Source organism: Vombatus ursinus, unplaced genomic scaffold (genome assembly GCF_900497805.2).
Source record: "Vombatus ursinus unplaced genomic scaffold, bare-nosed wombat genome assembly UNPS02014841.1, whole genome shotgun sequence".
Taxonomy (NCBI): Eukaryota; Metazoa; Chordata; class Mammalia; order Diprotodontia; family Vombatidae; genus Vombatus; species Vombatus ursinus.
Genome location: NW_020954619.1, coordinates 21,662,276 through 21,678,249, shown reverse-complemented (window position 1 = coordinate 21,678,249; position 15,974 = coordinate 21,662,276). Strand labels below are relative to the sequence as shown.

At 36.8% G+C, this 15,974-nt stretch overlaps 1 protein-coding gene across 3 annotated transcripts in view; it reads right to left on the bottom strand.

The window, feature by feature from the left end:
* Positions 1-1,754: 1,754 nt before the first annotated feature.
* The window catches only part of GPCPD1 (glycerophosphocholine phosphodiesterase 1), a 73,942-nt gene continuing 59,722 nt past the window's right edge, over positions 1,755-15,974 (bottom strand). For all 3 annotated transcript variants that reach the window (XM_027840341.1, XM_027840343.1, XM_027840342.1), the window contains 5 exons: positions 14,454-14,519; positions 13,228-13,364; positions 4,826-4,961; positions 4,448-4,608; positions 1,755-3,505 (listed from right to left, as the gene is read on the bottom strand). In XM_027840341.1, coding sequence (XP_027696142.1) covers positions 3,364-3,505; positions 4,448-4,608; positions 4,826-4,961; positions 13,228-13,364; positions 14,454-14,519 — 642 coding nt within the window. In that variant the 3' untranslated portion in view covers positions 1,755-3,363. The remainder of the gene's footprint in view (positions 3,506-4,447; positions 4,609-4,825; positions 4,962-13,227; positions 13,365-14,453; positions 14,520-15,974) is intronic.

Below are 15,974 nucleotides of genomic sequence, written 5' to 3'. Positions count from 1 at the left end.
TTGGCTTTGTTACCTCCAGCTCCTAGCACATGGGAGATACTTAAATGCTTGTTGATAGACTGAGAAATGAAAGGCGCAAATGAATATATCCCACAGGACATCCTAGATTTGGTGTTAGAAAGAGGTCCTCCTATCGTTTAAAAAAATTGGTAGCAATGATTTTAATTCTACTTACCCACCTCAGAATAAATACAAAATTACTCTTTGGCATCCTTCCAAACTCCCTTCTTTCCTTTCCATCTATAGCTTCCCATAGCAACTTAAGATTCACGGTGAAATCATAGGATCACACAAATTACAAACTGAATATAACCAAAACAGAACTCTTTCTTTTCCCCCCAAATCCTCCCCTTTTTCTAACTTTATTAGTCCCCCACCATTCTCTCAGGTTTGAAACCTGTGTCACCCTTAATTCCTCATTCCCACAATACATATCAAATGTATTATCATCTTGTTTCTACCATTACATCTTTTATATACATCTCCTCTCCACTCATACAATGACAACATTTAAGCCTGGTCCATGTCTGGACCATGACTAGCTTTCTGGTTAGAATCTCTGCCTCGAGTCTCCTCCCACTACAATTCACCAACTCTACCAAAGTGATTTTCCTAAAGTACTGTTCTGACTACATCACTCCCCTATTCAAATTCCAAAATGAAATATTAAAATAAAAAAAATTAAGATTTAGCACTCAAACATTTCACAACCTGGCTTCTTCCTTTCTTTCCAGTCTTCTTAAACTTTACTCTCCTATGAAAAGCAGTTGGTAAAGTGGATGAAGCTGTGGGCTTGAAGGTAGGAAGATTTGAGTTCAAATCTGAACTCAGACATTTTACTAGCTCTGTGACGCTGGGCAAATCATCTAATTTGTCTGCCTCAGTTTCCTCAAATGAGAAATGTCCCGGGATAATAATAGCACCTACTTCATAGGGTTGTATCAAGTGAGATGAATTTGTGCTATATAAATGCTTATTCTCTTCCTCCACATACTCTGAGTCAACTACCCTGGCTTTCTTGCTGTTCCTCTCAAAACACCATTCCATTGCCTTATTCCATGTCTCCTCACAGGCTGTCTTCCATGCCTAAAATGTGGAATCCTCCTGGATTCCTTCAGGACTCAAATTTCACCTTTTTAAGGAAGTCTTTGAAGCTGGTCTTCACAGCTACTACCTTTCATTGACACCGAAAATATGTTCAATGTTCATAGTTATTTGTATGCTGTCTTCCCCAATCAGAATGTGAGCACCTTGAGGACAAAGACCATGTTTTGGAATTTCTTTGCATGCCTGGAAGATAGTAAAAGCATCCATCCACCCACAAACCTGAGCTTAATTATGGTATGGTAATTGTATGTTACATTAAAAAACATGTAATTTTTTCCTGACTAAAATTTTCCCTAAGTACAAGTTAACTTTAAAATCCTACCTAGTACCATCCCTTTACAGAAAACTGAATTGTCTAAAGTACTTCCAATCATAAAGTGCTAATAAATGAAAATAATAGGATGTTTAGGTTTTAAAATGAAAACAAGTTGTCTTTCGTGACTTGGTTTTAGGTTTTTTTTTTTCCGGAATTTTAACTGAATCTCAATTGTAGTTAATATATGCTGACGACTGAATAAACCCTGGACACCAAATAATACAGAGAAAATAACTAGGTGCAATGTAAGTCATGTCTTTCAGAGACTGACACTCAGATTATCAACTTGCTTTCATAGAAGTTCCATGAAACAGAATCTATGAAAACAACATCTTCTTGAAATATTTTATAATGAAATAAAACAAATCTGTCATTTATAATATAGTAACACTTGATTCATAAGTTACAGTTGTGTCTTAACAATGTCCTACCAATGAAAAAACCTTAGAAGTATCAATCTAAGAACATGCATACATATTTAGCAAGAGCTTATACATGACATTTATGAATAAATTATACACATGATTTATATTAACCAATTAATACAGAGCTGAGATTTCAGGACATTTATTATTTCATTTGGAGACAACTTCTAACACACACACACACACACACACACACACACACATATGCATGCGCGCACATACACACGCACACACACCCCAGTAGCTGATGCCATGTAATAGGTAGTTCTCGACTGACATAAGTGGACCATTCCAACAGACTTCCCCTCCCCTTGGAGGGGCTCCACATGGCCCAGTGCCTGGGGCCCTGCATCCTGATTGGCTTCAGTGCCCAGAACAGAGGACCCCTGCCCTGGGCTAGGTAGCTACTGATACCACCCACCCACTGCCCCTGCTGCTGTCTGAAGCTCCTGAGCCTCACCGACTGGCAGCTGAATTTGAGTAATACAAACTCACATAAAGCAAGAACTGTTTGTAGTAGTAAGACACACTTTAAATAGTAAGCAAAATTTAAATTGCCTACAAATAGGCTTATTTTTCAGCAACAAAAAATTTTTATTTTAGTCCTTATCACCTTCTCACACTTACCTAGCACCACAGGATGCAAGGACTTATGGTAAACATGTATAATTTCATGCTTAAAACCTGAAGCATGCATTCAGTAGAATTTATACATCATGTGATCTGTTTCACTTAAGATATGCGCAATTTTTTAAAGCTGCAGAAATGTCTTCAATGACTCATTCATATTTTAGATATTATATTATCTGCTGCATTTAAAATTTGACAAGTTAATGCAAAACAACTTTTGGAGATGTTATACAAATTCACTTTTTTACCCCAAGGCTTTTTACACAGGCATATATCTGGCTGAGTGGGAAAATGGCAGCAGCCTCAAGGTTCATACTGAACAAAAACGGTTTATGTGCATGACAGTCCACATAAGAAACATACACAGATGGCACAAATATTTGTATAGTTGGAACCACCAGTGCAAATGCATGCATTTGAGGTACTTATTTTTTCCATGGTCAGGTATAATTATGCATAGTCATTTTCCTCCAGTGCTAATGATTTTAGATCTCATCAAATGAAAAGTTTACCAAGTATGTCAATACTATATGTTATCTTTACAGATTCTAAAGTGCTACTACTCTTTTAATTTAAAAATGCTTAAAATTTGAATCTTGTTTTCTGAGGTTTACCAGCCATTCAATTTTTTTTTTCTTATAGGTAGAGACTCTTTACTAATTATACCTGGCCAAGAATATTTGAAATTCTAGCAAGAACTGTAGTGGAATAGTAGAATACTTAATTATTGCTTCATTTGGACTGAGAAAACCAAAAGGCATAAGCAGTGCTGAATGATGAAAACTACATATCCCAAGTAGCAGTATATGACCCTAAAAGGCCTCTGTGCAATAAAGGATTAAGCATTCTTTAAGTTAGCTATACTATTTGGCAGACTTGTGTGACCTACATACACACATGCGGTGTATAGGCAAAATGGCTAACAGTGGGGCATGAGCAACTCTTGAGCTCTGGTAATTCTTTCTTTAGACGCTCCAGCTGCTCTACCTGGAATATATTTGGCTGTTCAGGCATCGAATCATATATCCTATGAAGGTAAAAAACAAACACAAATAAAACCATTATGATTTCATGATTTGCACAGAATTTGCAAGATTTAACAACTTTTAGTAAAACTCAATTGTAGATAAACTATTTCCAAAAATTTAAAAATACATTTTCTTGAAGAAAAAATATGTCTATAATTCTAAAAATTTAGGACACTTATGGTCCCTTTATTAAATTCAAATTAAAATATACTCAGTAACAACTAGTCAAAGAATAGCTTAAACTCTATACTGTAACTGAAATTCTAAACTTTACCAATGTTTGTCAATTTTTAATAAACTTCATGAAAGTTATGTTAAAAAACTTAAAAGTTATATGACCTGAGGGGAGAAGCAGTTTTTGAAAATAGCAGGTATACTCTGCAAAAGCTTTTTTAAAGTTACCAACAACTTTATTCTTCTCAAGAAGCCTTCTTTATTCTTCTCAAGTATTCTTCTTCAAGTAGCATATCAAATATGACACTGCTGACTTTCTACTAGTTTATTAAACTTTTTCCTCTCTTAATTTCCATTATCCTGCATTGACTGAAATACTGGAAACAGTTCTGGATTTTCAAATCGGTAGAATCTAAATTCATTCATTCATACACACACACACACACACACACGTTTGTGTGTATGTATATATGTATGAATATATGTGTATGTATATATATACACACATGTGTATGTATATGTGCGTATATACATAGTAAATATAAAAACAAGTTAAGTAATATACTCCCCAATTCATATTTAATCTTCATTTGATTAGACAACTCTCTTCATAGGTAGAATATTTTATTCTAGTTATGGTACAATGACCACAAAAGATATTTAATATATCTCAGAATAAAATATATTTAACTGTACTTTTTAACATACTTTTATTTGTAAAACTATTACTAAGTTACAGGGAAATTTTTTCACAAAACACATAATACCTGTCATAGATTAGGCCATGAACACCTAATTCTCTCAGCTTCCTTCTGTTTTCAGGATCATTGGTATCTTCACCCCAACAGAATATTATTAAACCCTTAGACTTTGCTTCCTCGACATATGATGGATTCCTAAGGAGGTCTTCACTATGTGCATTGATCCCCTAGAAAGAAAATACCTGGTTAACAATAGGAAATATTAAATATAGCCATCCATTACACTTTAAATCTTCATGAGTAATTTTCTCTACTTGAATTGTATAATACAAATCCCAATTATACTCATTCTACTACTTTCCAGTCAGAGTTAAATGAAATTGGGATTATTTTAACTTAGGTTTTTTTCTCTTTCAGCCCTCCTAAAAATGAACCATAACTTACCAGCAAATTTTCAAACTGTGCAAAACTCATTGCAATGGAAGTTGTCCTAGATCTTAGATCCATGAGTTCAGGATAAGCATTAGATTTTCCTTGAGTTAAAAACAAAACAGGATATTTGTTTTGCTTGTGTCGAATCCTGTAACAGATATTTAATATTTATCAAGTATTAAGGTATCTTGATTGGAAAGTAAGAAAACAAGAAGGGTACATGACAATATCTTCAAACTGCAAGACAACATCTTTTGCACCTGTTCCTCTTTCTACTCATACATTAATATATAGCCTTCGTCTCCTCTCTCTTGCCTGGACTATTTTAATAGTCTATTAATTTGATCACCTTGCTTTTAGTCATTCTATTCTCCAATTAATCCACTACACCACTGTCTCCAAATTTTTGATCATGGTATCCACTTAACATCAAGAACTGAGGAAGCTTTCTAGCCTACTGAGTGGACTGCTTGTGGATATATGGGGAAGGGCATGGTCAAGAAGGCACATAATCAATCAATAAACATTTGTTAAGCACCTAGTATATACAAGGCACTATGCTACATTCTGGGAACACAAAAAGAGGCAAAAGACAAAAGTTCTCAAGGAGCTTATAATCTAACAGGGGAGACAGCATGCAAACCAATATATATAAAGCAAGTTATATACAGAACAGAAAATAATTAACAGAGGGAAGACCCTACAATGAAGAGGGGTTGAGGAAGGCTTCCTGTAGAAGGTGAAATTTTCATTGGGACATAAAGGAAGTCAGGCAGTTCAGCAGTCACGAACACAGGAGAGACTAGAGTGTTCCAGGCAAGGGAAACAGTCAGAGAAAATGCCCAGACCTGAGAGATAGAATGTCTTGTTTTTGGAACAGCCAGGAGATCAGTGTCATTAGATTGAAGAGTACAAGTTGGGGAGTAAAATATAAGAAGACTAGAAAAGTAGGAATGGACTAGGTTTAGAAGGGCTTTAATAAGCTGAATATTTTGTACTTGATCTTGGAGACAATAAGGAACCAGACACTGGAGTTTTGGGGGTTTTTTTGGGGGGGGGGGAATGCAACAGGGGATGGTGATATGGTCAGACTTACATCGTAAAGGTAAAATCACTGGCCGTGGCAACAGCTTGGATATGGGGAGTAAGAGATAGGGAGTAATCAAGGATGACTTCAAGGTTGCAAGCCTGAGGAACTGGGAAGGCGGTGTTGCCCTCTACAATGACAGGAGGTGGAAAGGTGGGATATTATGGCTTGAGTTTAAAATGTCTACTGGACATCCAGTTCAAGGTGTCTGAAAGGCAGTTGGTGTGAGAATGGAGGTCAGCAAGAGATTGAAGCAGGATAGGCAGATTTGAGAATCATCAGCATAGAGAAGGTAATTAAATCTATGGAAGCTGATGAGATCACCAAATGAAGTAGTACAGAGGGAGAAGAGCAGAGGACCCAGGAGAGAACCCAAAAGAACACTTCTGGTTAGAGGGTGTGATCTGAATGAGAATCTGGCAAAGGAGACATAAAATGAATGATTAGATAGGTCAAAGAAGAATCAGGGAGTGGTATCCCATAAACCTAGAGAAAAGAAAGTATCAAGGAGAAGATCACCATGAGAAAAGAGCATCAAGAAGGAGGGAGTGATCAACAGTGTCAAAGGCTGTAGAGTGGTCAAGGAGAATAAGGAGTGAGAAAAGGTACGGTTTTGGAAACTAATAAATCATTATTAACTTCAGAGAGAGTGGTTTCAGGGAAATGATAAAATTTAAAGATGATAAGGGGTTAAGAGTGAGGAAAGAGTGAAGGCACCTATTATAGATGGCCTTCTTGAGATTAGCTTCAAAGGGCAGAAGAGAAATAGGTTAGTAAGTGGGGCTGGACAGACCAGGTGAGGGTTTTTTCAAGATAGGTGTGACATGGGCATATTTGTAGGCTGTAAAAAGTGAGCCAGTGGACAAGGAAAGTCTGAAAATAAGTGAAAAAGTGGGGCTAACAGAGGGGGCAATCTATTAGAGGAGACAGGACAGAATGGAACCACTTGAATAAGTAGAAAGGTTAGCCTTGGTAAGAGTAAGGTCAATACATCATGTGAGACACGGGTGAAGGAGGAGACAGTGGAAGGAGACACTTGAGTGGTAGGAGATGAGGAAGAAGGGAGAAGGGGAGCTTAAAGAGAATGCCTTTTTTTTTTTTTTTTAAAGAAAACATGAGAGAAGGATCTCAGATGAGAAGGTAGGTAATGGAGGAGTCATGGAAATTTTGAGGAGGGATGAAGTTTAGAAGAGCCATTGTGAAAAGTGGGATAGTGAGCTGATAAGGGAGGTATGGTACAATTGCCTAGCAATAGTGAGGGCCCAGTTGACACTATATTACATACATCTGTAGTGGACCCAATCAGAATGGTTGCATGATTTTCTCCATTTTTATTCAGCATCATGTGTGTGGGAGCAAAAGCAGTGAATAGTGGGAGTGGGCTGGGGCTTGGCTGGGTATAATCTATGATATGATAAGAGGGTTAGAGATTCAAGAGAAGATGAGAGTGTAGAAGTGAATTGGTTCACTAAGGGGTTAAGATTAAGAGAAGAGAAGAGAGTGGCTAGTACAGAAGAGATGGTCTAGGAGAAAACTGAGGGGTCAAGCGATTGGAAATTATGGTGTAGATGAAGATAGGTGAAAAGCCAATAGATTATGGTCAAATAATGGGATCTGGGGCTATCTAGGTGACATAGTAGATAGAGCACCAAGCTTGAAATCAAAAAGACTTATGTTCCTGAGTTCAAATTTGCCCCTTACTAGCTGTAGGAACCTGAGCAAGTCATTTAATCCTGTCTGCCTCAGTCTTCTCATCTGTAAAATGAGCTAGAGAAGGAAATGGCAAATCATTCCAACATCTTTGCCAAGAAAAGCCCAAATGGAGTCATGAAAATTTGGATGTGAGTGAAACAACTGAAAAACAAAAGGGAATTTCAATCTGGAACATGGAGGTGGTAACTCTGTGGATGATGGCGAGATCAAGGGTATGACCATCTTTGTGTTATATGTGTCACTAAAATGGAGTGCAGGAATAGCTCATGGAAAGTGAATAGGTTGAGGAACTGAGTGGTTAGAGTGTTTGAAGGAGAGTTAATATGTATGTTTAAGCCTCCTAAAACTTGGGAGAAGTTGAGGAGGAAAGAAAAATTGTGAGCCATGTACCAAACTCAATGAGGAAGGAAAGTGGGTGAACTGAGGGGTTGTAAACAACAGATAAGTAAACAATAGATACTAAGACTTCGATTGCATGGTAAATATGAATAACATGAACTCCAAAGGAAGAGGACTACTAAAATGATGGAGGTAGAGGGGAAAACTTGGAAGAAATAGGGAGTCTAAGTATTCGCTCTCCCCTGCCTTGATCAGTGAGCTGAAGAGAATGAATGAAGGTGCAGCTACCATGGAAAGGGTTGCCAGGGAGGCTGTGTCATCTGAAGGGTGCCAGGTTTCAGTAACAGCTAGTAGATGTAAGAAGTGGGAGAAGAAAAAACTTAAGAAGGAAGTTTGTTGCCTATGAAAGAGGTATTTCAGAGGGCACAGTGAAAAACTAAGTGAAATTAGAAACTTCGAGGTACAAAAATTGAGGGGGATAGGAATGAAGCATTGGGTGGCAGGGGGTGTATAATGGGATTTTGGATGTTAATCTTCAGGAGTTCAGAGTCACTGGGATATGAAGGGTTATGACCAGGTATGGAAACGTTCATCATTGAGAGGAGGACGTCACTCCTCTATCCTCTAAGGGAAAGATGCAACAGGACATGGGAGGTTTGAAGTCAAAGGGAAGGTTGTTCTTCTTTGCACTGGAGGGTTCTCCACATCCCAGTTGGGAGATGAGGTTGATAGCAGAACATGGAAGTTGCCTTGTGCTGGCACAGATAGAAGTCATTGCTTTGGTGCAGATAGAAGACTCCAGGCCTGGCCTTTTGCAGCTTTTTCTCAGAGGACACACTGTGCCCAGCAGGAGATGGAAGGCTCAAAATACTAGCACTCAGACTTACATATAAAGCTAATGCATACTAAGAAACATCACTAAGACAAACATCCATATCAACATGTAGAAAGGGAAGTGCATATTTAAAAGACCCAACATGAAGAAAAGCCTCTTCTTCACAATTAGCCTCATGTCTTTTTAAGAATTACTATAATGATATAAAATACTATAGTTACAGTTCACTTAGATTTCAGCAAACCATTTGAAAAAGTCTTTAGTTATTCCTATTAAAAAAAGATGAAACATTGGCTAAATAATAGTACAATTAATAGGATAGGATTCCCTATTTCTATTGAGGACTTGACTATCCTTCCTGTCACTAAAGTCCTCAACATGGGCATTACCTTCAACAACTTACTGTACACCTCACTCCATGTAACAAATCAATTGCCAAACTATTTCTCCCTCCAGATCTTTCACACGAGTCCCTTTCTATCTACTCATATGGCCACAAGTCCAGCTCAAGCCCTCATTACCTCTCTCCTGGAATATTGCAGTAGCCTACTACATGGCTTCCCTACTTCAAGTCTCTAATACAATTTCTTCACCATACAACTGTAAAAACGATTTTCCTAGGTTATAAATCTTACCATGACACTGTCCTACTCAGTAAACTCCAAGGGCTCCCTATTGTCTTTAGGATCAAATATAAACTCCTCTGTTTGGCTTTTAAAGTCCTTCACAGTCTAGATCCAATCTTTCTTTCCAACTTTAGACATTATTCCACTTCCTATAATCTACAGCCCATTCAGACTGGCTTTCTTGCTGTTCTTCACATAAAACACTCTCTCCCATTTCCATGTCTTTCCATTGGCTACATCCCTCCATGCCTAAGATGCATTCCCTTCTAACCTCTGCTTCTTAGGATCCCTTCAAAGATCAGCTCAAGTGCTGAAGCCTTTCCCACATGAAGACCTTCCTAATTTTCCCAATTTCCTAGTACCTGCCCCTTCCCAGGAATGTCTTTGTATTTATTTTGTACATGCTAATATATGTGCAAGTTGCTTCCACTAATAGAATGTAAGCTGTTTAAGGTCAGAAATTAGTACTGTGCTTGACAGATAGCAGGTATTTAATGTTTGGTGATTGGTTAATTCTGAACTGGTTGAATGGTCAAACCAAAGGGGAATCATCAATGATTTAACAGTAACTTGCAAGGTCTCCAGCAGGGGGCCTCAGAGATCTGTGTTTGACTCCTTGTTATTTCACATTTTATTTAATAACTTAGATTAATACATGGATGGAATACTTTCCAAATCTACAGATGAGGGAGGGATAGTAAACATTCTGTATAACTGGATTCAAAAAGATTTTGAATGGCTCAAATACTAGGCTTAAGAAACTAAGATGGAAGTTTAATAGGGATAAATGTATGTTTCACATTCCACCCCCCACCAGTACCTAAAAAATACTACCTATACTCTGTGACTCAATTTTTTATCCATTCCTTCCATTCCAGTTTCTGACTACACTACTTGACTAAAACTGTCCTCTCCAGAGTTACCAGTGATATCGTCACTGCTTAAATATGATGACCTTTTTTAAGTCTCATCCTTCATGGTCTTTCTGTACCATTTGACATTATTAATAACCCCCCTCTTCCTTGATGCCCTCCCCTCTGGGTTATCTAGACATTGTTCTGGTCCAATTTGTTGATCTGTAATCCATGTGTCAACCTTTATGCAGCGGCTCTGTCTTGGCCTTCCTGTTGTTCTTCCTTTCCCCTACAGACTATTTCTTTCTTGAGTGCAGGAAGTTTGGTATTTTTTCTTTTCATATCCCAAATGTTTGTTGAATTAAATTATGTTAAAAAAAATTAACTTCACAAGTACAAGATAGGAGAGATGTGGTTATATACACTTGCCTGAAACAGATTAGAGGGTATAGGCAAGTGCAGAGAACAAGTGGAGTATGCCAGCACATTTATAGCTCATATACTGGCCCTTTTCCTTCCCCATGCTCTATGCACACATATGTGAGGAGATTTCAGTGAATCATAAGTTCAATGAGACAACAGTACGATATGGTGATTGAGAAAGTTAATGTAATGTTAGGCTACATTAAGAAAGGGAAAGTTTCTAGGACTAGGGAGGCATAAGAACTGCTACATTCTCCGCAGGTCAGACCATATGTGGAGTACATTTTCATTTGGACATCAGTAAGCCAGAGAGTATCTAGAAGGGCAACTAAAACTTGTGAAGAACCTTGAGATCCATATATTGATCAGGTTAGATGATGGAAATGTAGATGAGATGAAGAAAATAGGAACTGTAGCATAGAGAAGATTTAGAAAAGACATGATTATTATCTTTTAGTATTTCAAGCTGGCACACAGAAAAGGAATGAAGACTTACTCTGTTTAGACTGAAAGGAAAGAAGTAGGAGCAACAGGTGAAAGATGCAAAAAGTAGGCACTTTAGGCTTGGTATAAGGAAAAACATTTTGACAATTAGATCTATTGAAAAATGAAATGGTTTGCCTCATGTAAGGTAGCAAATTCTTCACTGTAGGCTTTTCATCAAAGCCTAGAGTACTATTTGTCAGGGATATATAGACAAATTTTTGAGAGAATAAAAATTTTTTTGCCTCTATTTGTATCCCCAGCACTTTGCATAGTTCCTAGTACAAAGTAAATACTTAATGACTGTTGTTTGGTTGGTTAGGTATGTTTGTACTTAATGGCCACTGAGGTCCTATCCAACTCTGAAATTCTCTAACTGGGTATGTGAAGTGTATGACACAGAAGTATTAAGGATGACTAGGAAGATATGAATCTACATGGCTAAAGATCTTCACCAAAAATAGTTTTGGGAAGAGGTGGGATTTAGGGGAAAAGGTGATTAGTTTCATTTTGGACATGGCAAATTTGAAATGCAAATGGAATAGTCTGTAACTAGCTAGCAAGCAACTGGTAATGCAGAGATAGAATTCAAAGAAATTAATAGGGGATAATTATATTTAGGACTGACTACACAGAAATGACAACTGAACCAATGGAACTTGTTAAATCACTAAGAGAAAAGGAAGATAAGAGTACCCCAGAGCAGAATCTTAGAGGATACAATTTGTTGGGAATGATGAGTAACTAATGAAGGTTCCTGCAAAAAAGTGATCTAAAGCTGCAGGGAGATAAGGGTTAGAAGGCAGAGAAAGTATCTGGAAGTTAAGATATTTCTTGGAAAGAGTAATTCCCAGAAATCAATGAAAAATGAGTAGGTGGTAGGCAGCTTAAAGAAGGGAGAAAAGAAGACTCTCTAGCAAGTTAGTTGTGAAAAGATACACTGATCACTTGAGATAATGCAATGGATTAAATAAAAGGACTAAATCAGTAGAGCAAGCTCCAGCAGGAGGCTAGAGAAGATGACATCAGGGATACAAACTGAGGGGTGGGTCTTTATAGGAACGGCTACCTTTTTCTCAGAGATTGTAACAAAGCAAGAAAAAACAGGTGAACATGTCTAGGTATGGAATAGAGAAAATAAGGAAAAATATGATCACAAGGGAAAATTTCAGAATTTGAGACTGACTTCATTCAGTATTTCAAAAGCACTTGTTGCCTTTAATTGATTTCTACATAACATAACCCAATCCACCTACATCATCCTATCCAAATCTTTGCTCAAGTGATCAACGAGTCTGAGAATCACTTCTCTTTCCTTTATTACGCAGTTTAATAAATGGTTCACAGTCTTCCTCTCTACCCCTACCCTTGTCCTCATACTTGAAGTCTTCAATATACATACTAATGTCCCCTTGAAGATTCTGACGTCAGGAATATATCTTTATTCAACCTCAGCCACCCCTGAATCATACCTTAGATCTCACCATCACTAACTACCACTTCCACATTCTTGAATGCTGAAATGCTCCTCTGATCCTAATATTCTGTCTTATATGTCTCCTTCTCCTCACCTCACTCTTCCTAAACCTACTCTTTTCCTCACTGTGATCTTTAGACATTCTAATCCATTACTCCCACTGTAGCCACATTCCCAAAATGAAATCTCTTTTAAAAGGGAGTATATTTAGGTATATATGAAAAATGGTACTACTAGTAGGTAACATTCAGGTTTTGTTCAAGCTAGATATTTTTCGGGGGGTGGGTGAAGAAGACGGAAACATAGGTGGTAAATATGGCTTTTATTTGGATCATTACTGATATGGAGGTTAAGAAATAAAAAGAACTACACTGTCTTTTTCTGGTGATTTTAATTCCACTTACTCATTCTCCATTCCTCCTCTCTTTCACTTGTTTCTATTTGTGTTTGTTTCCCCAAAGCAAAAAGAACTGTGGTAACATGGAGGAAGAGAAGGAAGACCAGATACAAAGGTGTTCAGCTTCCTCCTCAAAACAAACTATGATTAAAATTATGATGTAAGAATTATGTTACTCACATTGTGCAGATATCTGCATCAAATGAAGAAAATATAATTCTTCTATTTCCAGACTTTTCTAAAACAGTCTTTAAAACTATATCCAAGAACAGGTTCATGTCAAAAAATGCTGACAAGTTGCCATCCCATATTCCATCCTAGATGAAAAAAGTATGCTGAATTAGAACAATTCATATTTCCTAACAGTTCAGTCATTTTCACTTAAAAATATTACATAAAATCATTTTAAACAAAAACCTGTAATTATTTTTTAAAATGACAAGCTATATTTTTTAAAGGCTAAGTTAAAAAAAATTTAACAACACAGAATGTCTCTGATCATTTCTACCCATTTATACAAAATACTCACTTTAGATATAATTTGATATTTAACTCATTTTTACTCTAATACATACCAAGTACTCACATAATGTTATCTAAAATAATCTGAAATATGAAAACATTTTCAGGAACCTAGGGTGTATTGAATTGTGCTGAAAATGTATCATCTTTTAAAAGGGTACGCCCACATAAAAAAAGCCTGAAAAATCATTAACTCTAGAAATACTGAGTTAAGATAAACATTTTCAACCCTATATGCACAGTAGATCAAATAACCAACTGATGTTTGAGGATTGCCAAGTGGCTACACTGAGCAAAATGTCTCCCTGTTTATCTATCTCTTTGGATATCATGATATCTGATCTTCCATTCACTTAAGTGAATAAAGGTATTTTGTAATATGAGAGTGAATTAATTTTCTGTTAGTGATTAATTCATTGCCAAGCTCTGCAACTTATTATAAAGAGCAAGTCTCTTTAAAATATGAAAGGCAAATTTTGATTAGAAGTAAAGCAGGGTTTAACAGATAAGGTGTTATCAGGCTTTGGTCAAACTACAGTGAAAGAACTGGAGGAAAACTGAACATAAATCTTGTTTAGGGCCATCCCTGATATTAACACTAATATCATATTATGCTACAATGGAAAGTAAATTTGCCATGTGTTAAGTACAGTTATTAATATAACAATACGATAAAAGGTTCACAATATAACAATATGATAATATAACAACATGATAATATATATAACAATATATGACATGATAGTAGGTATCATAACAATATGATAAAAAGGTTCAATAAATTTTATGTATGCTAAAATAAAATTTTAACTCCATTTATACAATTAGTAATTAAAATTTTACAAATATAAGCAAAAGACTACACAAGGTATGAAATTACTTACCCTTTGTTGGCAAATCCATTTTATTTCAATGTTAAATCCAACATCCTCTGGCAAAGCCTCTAAAACCTAAAAGGATTTTTTTTAAAAAAGGGAGTATAGGATAAAGGAAAAAGAGGAAAACAATTATTATTAAAAGCAACCTGTAAGAAAGAATAGAAAGAAATATAAAGCATTATTTTAAGTTTTGTGCTTCAGCAAGTACAATTTTTACTGGGTTTATATAATTATAGCAAACGTTAACACAGGCCTTTAAGGTTTGCAAAGAGCTTTATAAATAACTCATTTATCCTCACAACAATACTAGGGTGTAGGTACAATGATTTCCATCGTACAGATGATGAAACTGAAGAAGAGAGAGGTTAAGTGACGTGACTACTGTCACACAGTTTATCGGTGTCTAAGGCTGGTTTTGAACTCGGATCTTCCTGACTCCAGGTTTCATTCTCTACCAATGTGCCACTTAGCTGCCTAATGGACTAACTGGTAACAGATCAATTATTCTGGCTAGCATGGACCTATAAACCCTTGCACCCTTACCCAATCACCAGTCACTGCTAAACCAATTCAAATCCTGAGTTATTCTTAACACCCATTCAACCTTCTCTGTTCCCACTCAGAAGCTACTAAGTGCTAATGAGGAAAGTCATAACTTTGCTCAGCAGGTAAATCACAAATTCATACTATAACATCAATAGCCCTTACTGCTATCAGGCACTTCTTTGAGTTCTCCTTAATTGACTGTCCAGCATATTCTCCACAGCACCTATTCATTTTACTCATACTTTCTATGCCACCTCCTTTCTCTTACGTCTCAACAGAGGAGCACGGATTTTTATGCAGAACTTTATGTTCCCTATTCACCTCTACCTCTTAGAATCTTAGCTTCCTTTAAAATGCACCTCAGGTACAACTTCTTTTTAATGTGATTCCTTCCTACCATCCCAGATGTTAGTTAACTCTCCCTCTTGAAATTATTTTGTATATATTTAACTCATGTATGTTAGGGAAAGAGGAAAAGGGGTGGGAGGAGGAATAAACATTTATTAAACACCTAGTATGTATGTGCCAGGCACTATGCTAAGCACTTCACAAATATTACCCAATCTGAGGCTCACAACAACTCTGGGAGGTATAGATGCTACTATTATTCTTATTTTTAAAACTGAGGCAAACAGAAGTTTAAGTGACTTGCCCAGGATCATACAGATAGTAAGTGTCTGAGGCTGGATTTGAAATAAGGGCTTCCTGACTCAAGGCCCAGTGTTCTAATCCATTCTACCCACTGTGCCACCCAGACGCCTCTGCTACATCTCCCCGCTGACTGTAAGCTCTTAGAGTGGGGACTAGTTCATGCAAGACACGTCAAAACCCTTAAAGCATTACATAAATCCTGGCTATTATTGTTGTTATCATGAGCATCTAGCACAATACCTTGCACTTAACAGGTACTTAATATATTTGCTGTAGTAAACTGAATTAAGCAAAAAGATTTTAAAAGTGGCATCAAGGCCACTTAAGAAA